At 37.1% G+C, this 14,142-nt stretch overlaps 1 protein-coding gene and 1 long non-coding RNA gene across 3 annotated transcripts; one reads left to right on the plus strand and one right to left on the minus strand.

Annotated features, from left to right (window-relative positions):
- The first annotated feature begins 3,148 nt into the window (after positions 1–3,148).
- Positions 3,149–12,474, plus strand: LOC122304058. 2 transcript variants are annotated; one of them, XM_043116096.1, is made up of 2 exons: positions 3,149–3,949; positions 12,190–12,474. In XM_043116096.1, coding segments are annotated over exons 1-2 (648 nt in total). In that variant the 5' UTR covers positions 3,149–3,302; the 3' UTR covers positions 12,191–12,474. The 2 variants fall into 2 exon arrangements, with proteins under 2 accessions (XP_042972030.1, XP_042972029.1); XM_043116095.1 differs by having other exon boundaries at positions 3,150–3,949; positions 12,054–12,474.
- Positions 5,737–12,278, minus strand: LOC122304059. Its single transcript, XR_006240906.1, has 2 exons — positions 12,139–12,278; positions 5,737–5,825 (listed from the first exon to the last, which is right to left on the minus strand). It is a non-coding gene; the product is annotated as an uncharacterized LOC122304059 (long non-coding RNA).
- Positions 12,475–14,142: the final 1,668 nt, after the last annotated feature.

Genomic DNA, 14,142 nt, shown 5'->3' on the forward strand with positions numbered 1-14,142 from the left:
ATGGCAACAAAGGGCTAAGCAAAATTGGTTAATAGAAGGGGACATGAATACATTTTTTTTTTTTTCATAAGTGTGCTAGTCAAAAGAGGCAACACAATACAATTAAGAAGATAAGGGGTGAGTCTGGTTAGGTGTTTAAGGGGCAACAGGACATCAATCAAGTCTTTCATGATTTCTTCTAGAACCTATTCACCACATCAAGTCTTGCTAGTATTGAGCTGACATCATTGACATGCCAAAGATAGTAACTGAGGACATGAATTCCATCCTCTCAAAACCTTTTACTGCAATGGAGGTCAAGAAGAATATCTTTAGCATGAACTCATTGGGCTAACCTAGCCCTAATGGGTTATGTTCTTTTTTTACTAGGAGCATTGGGATATAGTGGGTATCAGGATAAGCAAGGTAGTTTTGGAACTTCTTAATTATGGGAAGTAGTCAAATAAAATGAATGAGATACATTACACTGATCCCAAAGAAATCCTCCCCCTCTTAGGTAACTGAATTTAGACCAATTAGCCTATGTAATGTGTTTTACAAGATTATTGCTAAAACTTTGGCTAATAGGATGAAACACATACTACTTGCCATTATCTCTCCAACTTAGACAACTTTTGTGCTTGGAAGACTTATTACAGATAATATCATCGTAGCTTTTGAATCTCTACACACTATGAAGGCTATATTGTAGGGAAGGGATGGTTTCATGACCCTCAAACTAGACATTGGTAAGGCCTACGATAGGATTGAATAGGCCTTCTTGAAATTTGTCGAGCAAAAACTTGGCTTTGCAAAAGGCTGGATTGATCTCATTATGAAATGTGTAGGCTTCGTCTCTTACTCAATTATCCTCAATGGAGTGCCTCAGGAGTGTTTCTAGCCAACTAGATGGATTAGGCAAGAGGGCCTCTTATTCCCCTACCTTTTATTCTTTACACAGAAGCACTTAGTTGTATGCTAAACAAAGCTTAGCAATATGGCCTCATCACTGGGCTACCTATCAGAAGGAACAAACATTCAATTAACCATATGTTTTTTTTGCAAATGACTGCCTCCTCTTTTGCAAGGCAAATCCCGTTGAGTGGAGTATGCTTCTCTTTTTGCTGGGAACATATGAGAAAGCTTCAGGCCAGAGGTTAAATAAGGAGAAAACCTTAATCTATTTTAGCAATAATACCAAGGAGGAAACTTAGGAGTTTATCACTAGTATAGCAGGAAGGTCTACCAGCTCGTATTGGTAGATCTCGAGCTCAATCGTTCAAAGGCATTTTGGATAAAGTGCAGGCAAGGCTAAGCAATTGGAAGACAAAGTTTCTCTCTCAAGCAAGTAAAGAGATATTAATCCAAGATGTCATATAGTCCATCCCTACTTACAACATGAGCATCTTCAAACTTCCTAAGCATTTAGTCCACAAGCTGAACAAACTAATGAGAAACTTTAGGTGGGGGCAGCAGACTCAAGAACATAGGATTCATTGGGTTCACTAGGATTAGATGAAGAGAGCAAAGTGTAATGGTGGTCTGGGGCTTAGAGATTTTGCAAACTTAAACTTGGCTTTGTTAGCCAAGCAGTGCTAGATGGCTATTTCCAAGCCAGACTCTCTTGCTGCATAGGTGTTAAAGGAGAACTATTTTCACAGTAGATCCTTTCTATCAGCTAAAGTAGGCCATAAAGCTTATTTCTTATGGTAGAGTTTAATGGTTGCTAAACCTCTACTAAATGAAGGTTTGATTTGCAGGGTGGGGGCTAGTGAGTCAGTAGAAATATGGAATGATAAATGGCTACCAATTCAGATGACCTTTAAACCTCAAAGCTCCATCAGGTTTTTGCAAGTTGATGCTAAAGTCTCCACTCTCATTGATAAAACTACCACTCAATGGAACCTAGACCTGATTGATGCCATATTCACTAAGGAGGAAGCTGCTCTGATAAAGGAAATCCCTCAAAGTCCCTACCCTAAACCAAATAGGTTGATATGGAGATGCTCAATCTTAGGTGACATCAATGTCAAAAGTGCTTACCATTTGCTTACTGAGTTGGATGGTCAAAAGTTGGGTCAATACTCTAATCAAACCAATACAAAGGACTCTTGGACTAAAATCTGGCAGTTGGAATCCCCTAATGCTTCTAAAACATTCATCTGGAGAGCATGTCTCAATGCATTGACAACTAGAGCTAATCTTGTGAAAAGAAAGGTTGTTGAGGATCCTACCTGTCCAATTTTTAAGCAGCAACCAGAAACAATAGAGCATATACTTTGGGCTTGTCCATTAGCTAGGATGTGTTGGGTCAGAGTACAAGAAAGCTACAAAAGGCCAGCCCTCACTACCATAATTTTAAAGCTATAGTGGAAGGCTTCTTTGGGCCACTTGGACAGGACGACATGCTTTCTTTCGTGATCACCTCTTGGTTAATCTGGAAGAGAAGAAATGACATGGTGTTTAAGGAATCTTTTCTGCACCCAAATGCTATTGTTCAGAACTCAAAACAACTTGTGGAGGAATGACAACAGATCCAATAGTAGAAAAGAAGACCTACAGTCAATGTGCATAAACACACTGCTTGGGATGTCACCCCTCGAGGCAGGCTAAAATTGAATTGGGATGCATCCCTTGACAAAATCAAATGTAAGGTAGGAGTGGGTGTTGTTATCAGGGATTGCGAGGGAAATGTGCTAGCTACTCTAAGGATGCAGCACGACCTATTTTCAGACCCTTTCCTGGTAGAAGCTTATGCTGCACTACAAGCCTCCATGTTTTACAAGTCTCTTGGCCATCAATATGTTATAATGGAGGGGGATTTTCTACAGGTTGTCAATGGCCTCGATTCAACCTCATGTTCTCATACCTATGTGGGTCAATTGATTTTGGACGCTAAAGCCATCCTTAATTCCTTTACTATCTGGTTAGACATTGTAAGAGCAAATAAGTCTGTCACTCATACTTAGGTAAGGATGCTCTTTACATCAGTTATACCACTACTTTTGATTTTGTTTGTTACTATTCAAGCTTAACCTTAAAGCAACTTATTAATGAAGCAAACGTTTCTTAAAAAAAGTAAATAATTAATTAATTAATTAAAAAAAATAAAAATCTAGACAGGTGACAACCACCGAATCCACCCTTAAAGATAACAACAATAACGATACATGAATGATAGACTTGGGACAAAATCCAGACGACATCGAGAGAACAATAGGAAACGTCCCCCCTCTTCCCTCGCAACACCTTCCAATCCCTCTCTCAATCCCTCTCTCTTAACGAATACCTAAAAACAAAAAAGTTGCAGTTGAAGGCGGTGGATGGCAAAAACCAATAAGTACACCACCATCAACTTCAACCACATCTACGATAAAAGCCGCTTCGCCAATCCTAGCCCCAGCAGCAACAACACCAGCAAACCAACCAAAAACCCTTCTTCTTCTTTCCACTCTTACACCTCAATCTCTTCCCCCAAAGCTCATGGCCGTATGTTGGTCCTGACTCGACCAACCCCCAAACCCATCACCACACCACCGCCTAAGCCTCTGTCTTCACAACTCCAACAATCCCAATCATTTCCAGATCAGGCCAGATCCCAACCCTACTCGGACCACATTTCTCTTCGTCCTTTGGGTCGTACTGGCACTGGTTCTCCCATTTTTTCAACCGTTCCTAGGTTGGAAAAGGAGAAAGATGTGGCGATTCCGGTGACGTCGTCGAAACCAAACAAGTTTGTTCCACCGCATCTCAGGCCCGGGTTTGAAGGGAGGGAGGAGCGGCCTGGGCTGGAGTTGGGAAAGAGGAGGGAATTGAGTCGTAACAATTTCAGGTCTCCAGGTCAGTACGGGGAGGATCAACGACCCAAGTCAGGTGGTGGCTATGAGAGGATGACGGGGGGTGGTGACTCGGATCTAGGGATGGTAAGCCAACCGAGGTCGAGGGGGTATCGCCCGAGTTCGAGCGGATGGTACTGTCTTTTCCCGTTTGCATTCCTTTTCATCGAAGTTTGATCGTATAGTTATTGATTTGTCAATATGTGCTCTCCTTATTATTCTTGAGTTTTTCCCCATGAAATGGTTTTATTTATTTTGGTTACGTTTGCATCGATTGCTTTTCTAGCTTGGTTGACATTTACATTTTGGTTTGATCAAAAAAAGGAAATTTACGTTTTGGTCCTTTTGTGTGTATTATTGTTAACATATACTTGTTTTCAAAGGAGGATTTTATTCCCATTTTGGAGCTTGGAATAGTTTTTTTTTTAACAATGCAAATAGGGCTTGGAACGAGAACATTTCAATCGGTCCTGAAATAGAATATTGTTGAAATGACGTATGCTAGGCAATGGTTGAGCAATTTCAATAGATGGGAAGGAGGTTAGGAGACTGGAAAGCCATTTATATTTCAAAATCTTCATTGATATTATCAAGGACCTTATTCTAGTGGCCACCCTGAGAAGGAATACTTGTGGCCAAAATGGATTAATTTGCAAGATTTAAGGAGCCGATCCAAAATTAAAATGGATTAAGACTGAACTAAAATGAGTTGGAGCGTCATCCAATTGCTTAATTTCACTATGATATTGGGTTATGGTGTGGTATTACTACTTGGTTGAACAATACATGACAGTCTAGGGAACATTCTCTATTTATATTGTTATGTGTCATTCACAAAATTATTGACAAAACACTTAGATTCTGCTTGATTTTTGCAATCTTTGTGGTTTAGTGGCAAAAGTGAGTTGGCTGTAGTCCCCATTTTGGCTATGCCTGTATCTTCATTTTATGTTGTGTACACGTAAGCGTGTTGTAAAATATGAAACATAAAAAATATGAGGGAAGTTACAGATAGGTTCCTATGGTCTAAATGATGAGAGAACTGAGACGGAATTGTAATGTGAGGAAAATACCAGTCAAAAAGAAAATATGATAGATAACCTAGATAATTTGATTATATGATAGCATGAATGTAAAGGAGAACTCTTTGATGATCTAGTGGTTTTATTTATGGGTCACTCAGTTAGTGTGGGTATTAGGTTACAATCTTATTAAAAGTTTGCCAATGTTCTCAAATTGCATGACTTGCAGTATGTCATGTTATATGAGGTTTGCTTAATGAAAATGTTGGAAGTAGATGTGATAGAGAGGTTGGGAGTTGGGGCGAGGATAGATATTGAGGAGCTTTAGTAGGACCAAAGACCATTTTTTCGTGCTGTGAAGGTTGTTTGGCCAAGGTATCGAAGGAAAAATGGTGGGATCAAAGACATAATGAGAATTGGTGAGGAGGAATGAGTCAACAGAATTTTAGAGAAATAAGGAAAAGTGTTCATTGCGCTAGAGACGATGGGATTGGTGGTTTTGATTGACGAAAAAAGAAGTGCAAGAAGAGTTAAATGGGCGTGATTAACTTTGTGCATCGTACTTTTTGTTTGGCCACTCAAGGTTTTTTGTGGTGATTTGGTGTTATTGTTTTGTGCCTATCAACTATTTAAATTTGGTGACCTTTTATTTAGCCAACTTTTTTTTTTTTTTTGGAATTTGAACCCAATTTCTGATTTAAAAAATAAAATTGCTTATGTGAATCATTTGAGGTTACGAAATTAGGAAAATGTAGAAGTGGCTGTCACTTCACATATAGCCTCCTGAAGAATCTATGACCTTGTGTTCTTGCTTTTGCTTCCATTTCCTCTCTGACTCATCTTTCTTCCCATTGCAACCACGTGCTTGTTAAAGCTGAGCTCTAGTAGAAGTGTGTGGCTCTCTCTCTCTCTCTCTCTCTCTCTCTCTCTCTCTCTCTCTCTCTCTCTCTCTCTCTCTCTCTCTCTCTCTCTCTCTCTCTCTCTCTCTCTATATATATATATATATATAAATATTTGGTAGGCTTCTTTGTTGCATATAAATTCTTTGGCCGGAAAGTTCATATTTTGGGATATTGATGGAGATGCAATTTTTAGCATTTTGTTTCAGAATATAAATATGCTTAATGACATCCTTGTCTTAGGTAAGCTAAATTAATGAAGTGTTGGATCCCATTCCTTGAGGTTAATTTTCCCATATGCTTATTCTGTTATGTAGCTGAATGGAACTCCATATCATCTGATAAAATGTTCTTCACCTTATATTTTGACCTTCATCTTGTGTCACTTCAATATTGGATTGCATTAGCTCACTAAACTGGTGTCTTTGGTGGTCTCTATTATGCATTGATCAACCATCGAATGCTTCATGCGTCTCTAAGCTGTGCCACCTTTTGATTCTTAGTGATGCATTTATTTCTTTTACTTTACATGTAATCCATATAAAAGTTTGAGAAATTCTATTTGCAGTCCCAGGTGGGGACTGTATGTGTAGGCTCTTTATTAAATGAGAAAAAGTATCATTTTAGGAGGGATATTTTTGTAATTTAAAAAAACTTTAAAGATAAAATTACTTAGGCATGCATTGCAGTCCCCAAATGGGGATTGTACATAGCATTGCTCTAAAAGTTTTCTTTGCAACAGATTGTCGTTTGAACATGTTCTCTCTTTAACTCTCACAAAGAATGTTGTCTTTAGGCTACCCAATATACTATACTCAAAAGCGTAGCTGAAATATAAGGTGTGATTGAGTATGATCTATAACTTATGGATCTATTAGGGTCTGATGATGACCCAACTTGGTTTTTCGCATATATGGTTCCAGGAATCTATGTTTTGTTGATTTTAGGTTATGCAAACATAAAACTTTGGCATGCTAAAGTTTCTGGATGATTATGCCCCAACTGGTGCAGCTGCCACAAATTCAATTATTTTATATTTTCTTTATTGGCTATAAAGCCATTATGTAATGAGTAATAATAAATTGTTGGGCAGCAATATTATGAAGTAGATTTTGACAATTGATTTATCCATTCTATATGATAATATTGATGACATATCTTTAGGTTTTTTTTTAGGAAAGCCAATTTTGTCATACCTTTGTGATTGTAAGATTTTATATAGTTTTACAATTGCTAAGCAGTAGACGTTAGAAAGAGTACTCGAAGGTTTCTTTTCTTTTCCTTTTTCTTTCTTTTTTTTTTTTTTTTTTTTTTTTTTTTAACGAAGTATTTACTCTCACATGAATTATGAGATAATAGGTCAGTGTGTGATGGAAGAGTTTAGCCCTAAGACACACTCTATATGTGGTTCCTCTAGCATATGCATTTTGTAATTCATATTTTGAAATGTTGGTGAAGAACACAAATCATATGATACATAATCATTTGGTGTATTTGTGAGGACCATGCTAGCGAAATAGGACAGACCACCTTCTAGTAGCAAGAGAAAGGCAAAGAAGAGAACTTTCCTTGTCAAGTGGAAGGCAAAGATGATTTTTCCTCGATTTGGTGGAAAATGAGGTAGCGGTGGTTTGCAGAGTGCAGCTAGTCCAACGGAAGGGCGAGTGACACCATCCAGAAAGCTTGCCATACACACCTTGGTAGAGGGTTTAACAAGGACTTTTACCTCTTGCTGGGTGAGCAAGTACTTAGGGCGAAAACGAGGACCTAAAGAGATTGGTAGCACGGGTGAAAGAGAGTTATCTGCCTAAGGCAAGCAATGGTCAAGGAAATATTGGAGTAGATATGGGAGCTTTTCGGAATAGCACGAAAATGCTCAGAAGGTGGCAATGTCATACGCAGAAGCCCACATTTCATCTGAGGAGCCACATCCAAAGTGGGTTTGCAAAAGAGATTATGACTCGGCAGTTCATATCATTTGAACCCAGAGGTATAGTCTAATGACATGTGAGAGACTCATTCAAGGAGAGACTGTAGATTGGACCTAAGGTTTGTCTCTGGCATCTTGCAGTGGTACGATCGAGGCCAAAGGGTTCCTATTCAAGCACGTTTGGAGTTAGAAGGACACTTGATATTTCCATCTATAAATTGCTTAAGGTTACTTATAAAAAGTAAATGGCTTAAGGTAAAAGCTAAAATCTCACTTATGAGATACTAATATTTTTTGAAGTTGAAATCTTCAATGAAAGCAAGTGACTTCAAGAGTGACAAAAGAGGAAGAGCAGGACAACGCCACCGTAGTGATTTTACTACTATGGGGCAGGTTAGTTTCTAAGATAGTGCTGGGTTATGTGAGGTGATGTTACGGAATTTGGCATATGCATACTCTATAACCTCTCACTTTTTGATCATGAATTAATTAATGTTTTCGCCATTATATTTATGAATATTTTTACTTCCATGTTTTCTGAGATCTTGAATGCGGTTGTTTTCGGTGACATCTTTTTGTGAGTAACCTTATAGTGTGTTGATCATCATGGATGGGAAGAAGGATTCCCTTGACCATTCCTACTGTGTGCTGCCTTGAGTTCCATCTGGGAAGGAGAATCTCCCGTGATGATTGGGGTGGGATGGTATCATGTTGTCCTTATGATAGATGGGAAGGAGAATACCCCGGGCATATCACGGGTGGTGCCTTCGAGTTGGTTGGCTGGGTAGACGTTCCCCGGTGCAACATTTATATCTCTGTACGAGTGTTGACCTATTTGGAACAGGAAAGTCGGCTTGCACATTGGCTTGATGGGAGTGATTCTCTGATTTCGAATGGTGGAGTGACTTCCCCGTTGGCCTTTCATTCAACGGATGTTTGTATGATGAACATCTATGTAATATGATGAGTTTTATGTGCTTACAAAGAGGGTGATTCCTCACATCGGTGGTACTTATGCATAATGAGATTTGTAGAGAGGATAACTCCTCAAAGGAGATTCCTTACCATGCTTATATAATTTTGTTTTACTAAGATGGTGATTCCTCGCCATGTTTATGAGTGATTCCTAGCTATGTTTATGAATAGATGTGTTTTTGCTTGAGAGGGTGATTCCTTGTGATATATATGTTCATCCATTTCATTATATGAAACTGTACGTTGCATCTTCACTAGCATTGTCTCTCATTAGCAATTTTTTTCATAGTTGCCTAAACTACATATGATTTTGATGTCAGAATCATAGACTTTGATGCAAAAATAGATCTAGGAGTGATACCCGAGGAATAACTGACCCTGCCCGGGCATTAGGCACAGAGGCTTGTGTTCGTGGTAGAACTTGTTTACTTTTTGGAAGTTGCACATATTTGTTAGTCAGACAACCATATGTGTTCAGTTTGCCTCATCTTTGGTGAATGAGCTAGACAGATGGACATGCATATAATTATTTGTGGAATAAAGTGGCCTGTGGATATTGTGAGAATATATATATGGTTTAGACTTCTGTTACTATAATGTTTAGCCTTCATATTAAACCTTTACTTTTCCGCTGCAAACTAGATATTTATTTCCTTACATGCGAACTTCCAAGTGAACATTGCACACCTAACCCGATTTGAACCTTGGGTGATGTCGACCCATTGGCACCCTTGGCACTGCAGATCCTCACTAGGTCTTTTACCAAGGAACAGGACACCACAATATTATCCAATAAAATTTATGAAAAGATGTCTTATATATGCGAGGTAGTGCAGTAATACTCCACTCATCTAACATAATTCTTCTTTTCATGAATACCGGGTAATTCATGTATAATGCGGCTAATGCCCCTACTATGTTTCACACTGGGTAGATAATTTATGTTAGAGGAGAATGAGTATGATAAAACTGTATTGAGTGTTAAATCCTACATTGTTACATATTAGGTGTAATTAAGTTTATTGATGATCTAAAGAGCTTTAATTATAACTTTGAATAGTCTATATGAAGTATAAGCTTAGAGGAAAAATTTTGGATGATGTTGTCATTGTTAATGAATGTCTGAACAATAGAATAAAATCCAGTGAACCAAGTATTTTGTGCAAGTTGGACATGGAAAAGGCTTATGATCACGTCAATTGGGTGTTCCTGCATTACTTGCTTCGAAGGTGTGGATTTGGGGAACGATGATATTCATGATCTATGTTTTGCATTTCCATAGTTCGGTTCTCTGCTTTGGTGAATAGAACCCCAATTGGCTTCTTCAATTGCTTTATTATATGTTATTGTAGTGGAATCTTTTAGTGAAATGATGTTAGCAAGAGCCGAAAGTGGTTCTATGTCGGGATTCTTGGTAGGAGATATTAATCTGGGAACCCTCAACATTTCTCATTTTTTGTTTGTGGATGATACCTTATTTTTTGCAAAGCCAAATTTGCTCACGAAAAGTGCTTCTCCTATTTTTTGAAGTTGTTGCTGGCTTAAAGGTGAATTTATCCAAGTCTTATATGGGTTGAAGTGATTGAGAAGATTGAGCATAGGTTGGCAAGTTGGAAGAGGTTGTCTTGTCGAAAGAGGGAATAACCGTATTAATTAAGAGCACTTTGTCCAATGTGCCTACTTACTTCTTATTCTTGTTGCCATTACAAGTTGGTGTGTCGAATCGCATTGAGAAGCTCCAATGCAAATTCCTTTTGAGTGGATTAGATGAAGAGTTTAAAATTCACTTAGTCAAGTGGGACAAAGTATGTTGTCCGATCTTTGGTGCTGGTATATTGATCCATAATTTAAGAGTATCTAATTGTGCTATGTGGAGGTACAAAGGGCTGATGGGTAGGATTATGTAAGAACATTGGAAGTTGATGGGGGGTTTCTTTTTCTCAGCACATTAGACTCAATAGTGGGGGACGGTTTTCAAGACCAAATTTCTAGCATAATATTTGTAGTAGAGATAAGCCTCCTAAGGAGATATTCCCAGTTTTTTTAATAGAATTGCTCAAATCCAGGAGGAATCTGTGGCAGAGTTAGTGGATCTCTGTGTGGTTCACCCCAATGGAATGTTAATTTCATCAAGGCGACCGATGAAGGTGAAGTTGGTAGCGGTTTTAGATTTCTATAGCTTATTGTATGCCACAGCAATAAGAAATCAGATGGTTGATAAGATGTGATGGGCTCCTCTAGGATATGGAGATTTTCTGTTTGACCTTTCTATAAGATTCTCCTAAATGAAGATCATATCCTTTTCCTTGGAGGAGCTTTGGGAGGATGAATGTGCCTTTGAAGGCTACCTTCTTTGCATGCACAGCTTTTTTGGGGAAAATCCTTAACGGTAGATAAAGAAATGCCAGATAATTGTTATTAACTGGTACTAGATGTGCAAGAAAAAACAATAAATAACCTGCTACTCCATTGTGAGGTTGCCAGAGCGTTATGTGATGATTTCTTCAGCAGAATTGTGCTAGCTTGGGTTATATGCCTGTGCGAGTGGTTGAGCTTTTGGCTACCTGGAGAAGCCTGCAGGTATTTCAACAATTGCAACAGTCTGGAAGATGGTTTGGTATTTGTCTTCTTTAGTGTATTTGGAAGGAAAGAAATGACTAGAACTTTGAACATGGGGAATGCTGAGCAAGAATATTAGATCACTTTTTTTCTAATACGCTATTTCAACAGGCAAAAGCTACTGATTTCAATGGGCTTGATTTCCATGATTTCCTTATATTTATTTTTTCCACTTTGGCCATCCCTATTCTTCTACGAGAACTAATCTAATCTTATTAAAGGAAAGTAAATCTTATTAAAAGAAAGTATAAGCTTAGATGTGACTTGGGTTTTCTTACGTCATTACAAATTTTATTGGAGTTAGGTTAGTGATAGTATGTGGTGCTGGGCACTTGGTGCAATCAAGGATTTGAGTGGGGAAAATTGCCACATCCCACTAATTAATTCCCACATTGGGAGGATAATCTATGATAGAGGGGGAACGAGTATGATAAAAGTGTATTGAGTTTCTAGTCCCACATTTGTTGAGTAATCTATCGTATAGATTATAGGGCAATGGGTATGATAAAAGTGTATTAAGTGCCGAGTCCCACATAAATTACTTGCATTGCTTCCAAAGTGCTGGGTTTTGTAATCATTTCTGAGAGCTCTAATTATAATTTTGACCAGTCGATTTAAGAGTTTAAGCTCAAATGTGGCCAAGGGTTTCCTCCACTCATTACATCATGCGTTGCGTATGCATCTATGCATGTGTGTATAGATACGATTGCCTCATGTTTGTGTCTGAGAATATTCTGTTAGTATAGAAGCTCCATTTTCGAAATGATATATTCATCACTCTGCAAATATACAGATTGTTGATGGATTGACTTCTTTCTTGCGGACAAAGATGGAATGCACTTTCTACCACAGATGGATGATTTATATTGAATAGTCACTTCTCTCTCTCTCTCTCTCTCTCTCTCTGAAATTGGTATTATATTTGTCAGAAGAAACACAACTACTTCAAATCACGAAGATAGAACCCAACCAGGTGCACCCTTTCAACCCCAGACTACAGGATTTGTATCACATTTTGAAGTGTTGTATTGAAAAAGACAAGACCTAAGGATTCAAGTCCATTTAATGCTTGGTCGTTTGCTCTTTTAGACGGATGCCAATGTAATATATAATCAACGTGTAATTTTCAGTTTTTTTGCTTCTTGAATTTGTCTAAAAGTATCTATAATCTCATTTTAATACTGATGCATGGTACTGCATGTACCTTCCTATCTTCTCCAGTGTGCTACTTCATATCTCATGGCCATTAGATTTTACAAGTTCTCTCATACCTTTATTACTAAAAAGAGAGGAACATCTATCTATGGAAATAGGAATCAAATAGCCATTAATCTGTTTTGAGGCGAGCATCTTATTTTGTTTATTGCCATTTTCTTTAGCGATAAGAATACTACTTCAATGACCCTTGTTGTGTACAAGGGTTTATTTGTGGGATCGCCAGCGAAAGAGATACTGCATCATTAGTGATTCTTAAATTTTGAATTATGTTGTTTTGCAACATTTTGAAACAACATTTTGAGCTGTGCATCAAACTTTATTGATATTAAAAGTCGAGTGATTGAATTGCCAAGTGATATAAAACAAAATCATATTACCTTTCTATGGCTGCTCGATGGCAAATTCTTGGTTTTGTCTCTCTCTAGGTGGGAGATTGGAACACTTAAGACCTGTGCACCCCCATAATTAGTTGGGATGTTATTCTTAGACAGCCGGTGCCAATAAAAAAAATCGAACGTTAGAATACTTTACTTTGGTGTACCTTTTAAAATATGATGTTCAAAATACTGAAGTAATCACTCATTTTAATTCAAAATATCAGTATTTAAACCGTCAAGATGTTCTCACCTTTGCCTATTTTTTGTCCATTGATGGTAAGAACTTAACAAGAGTGTACATTATAATTTATGTTTTAAAAGGGCATCAAGTAAAAAATGAGAGTAAAAAAACTCATTTTTAAAAGGGTTATAATCGGGGAGTAATTATTAGGTAGTCTCAAAGTACGGATACACGGTATTCTTACCTATTGCAAAATGCAATTTCAATTAAAATTTATATTTACATAGAAAACTTTAATTACTTGGTATATGGTGATAGAACGTGAGTACCACATCATCAATATTTTACAAACATCTAATAATTTTCTGTAGTGAGAAAGGTTATATGAAATTTTTAACCTTGCCAAATTTGTATTCACTTGAATGATTTTGAAGAACTTGTAATGGGCGGCTACGTTCTAATTTCCTTCTTTATTTTTTTATTTTATTTTTTAACTTTCTTGTTCCCTATCCCTTTGGTTTTGCTCTCCTTTTTTCTAAGAACTTTGCTTCTATTATCCTTATATACCATACACTACATTTTTTTTTTTAAATAATTTTTTGGTTTATTCTTCTATTTGGGGCGCACATCAATGCCACGTGCCATGTTTTCTTGTGCATTCTATCAAATTTTCACTTTTCCGTCACCCATCATTCTTTTTTTTTTTTTTTAAATAATTTTTTTTCCCTTCTTTATTTTCATTTCCCCTTTATTTGGAGATCAAATTTGCATTAGTCCATCATTTTTGCCATCTATACGCTTTTGCAAAAAGCCTATTGACATCTGTCAACTATTCTCACCAACTAGATTAAGGGCTCGTTTGGATATTCAGATGAGATGATATATAAATAGTAATCAAATAGTTTGTGAATAATAATAAAATAATTTGAATTAAGATATTTTATAGAGTTTCAAAAAATGAGAGAAAAAATTGAATAAAATAATTATAAAGTTAAAATATTATTAGAATATAATTTTTTAATCTGATTTTTTTTTAAATTTTAAAAAATTGATTGCTTTATATATTTTATTTGGAAGTTTGTAAAAGTTGTAATAATTAAATAATA

The sequence above is a fragment of the Carya illinoinensis genome, chromosome 3 (genome assembly GCF_018687715.1).
Source record: "Carya illinoinensis cultivar Pawnee chromosome 3, C.illinoinensisPawnee_v1, whole genome shotgun sequence".
NCBI classification, from domain to species: Eukaryota; Viridiplantae; Streptophyta; class Magnoliopsida; order Fagales; family Juglandaceae; genus Carya; species Carya illinoinensis.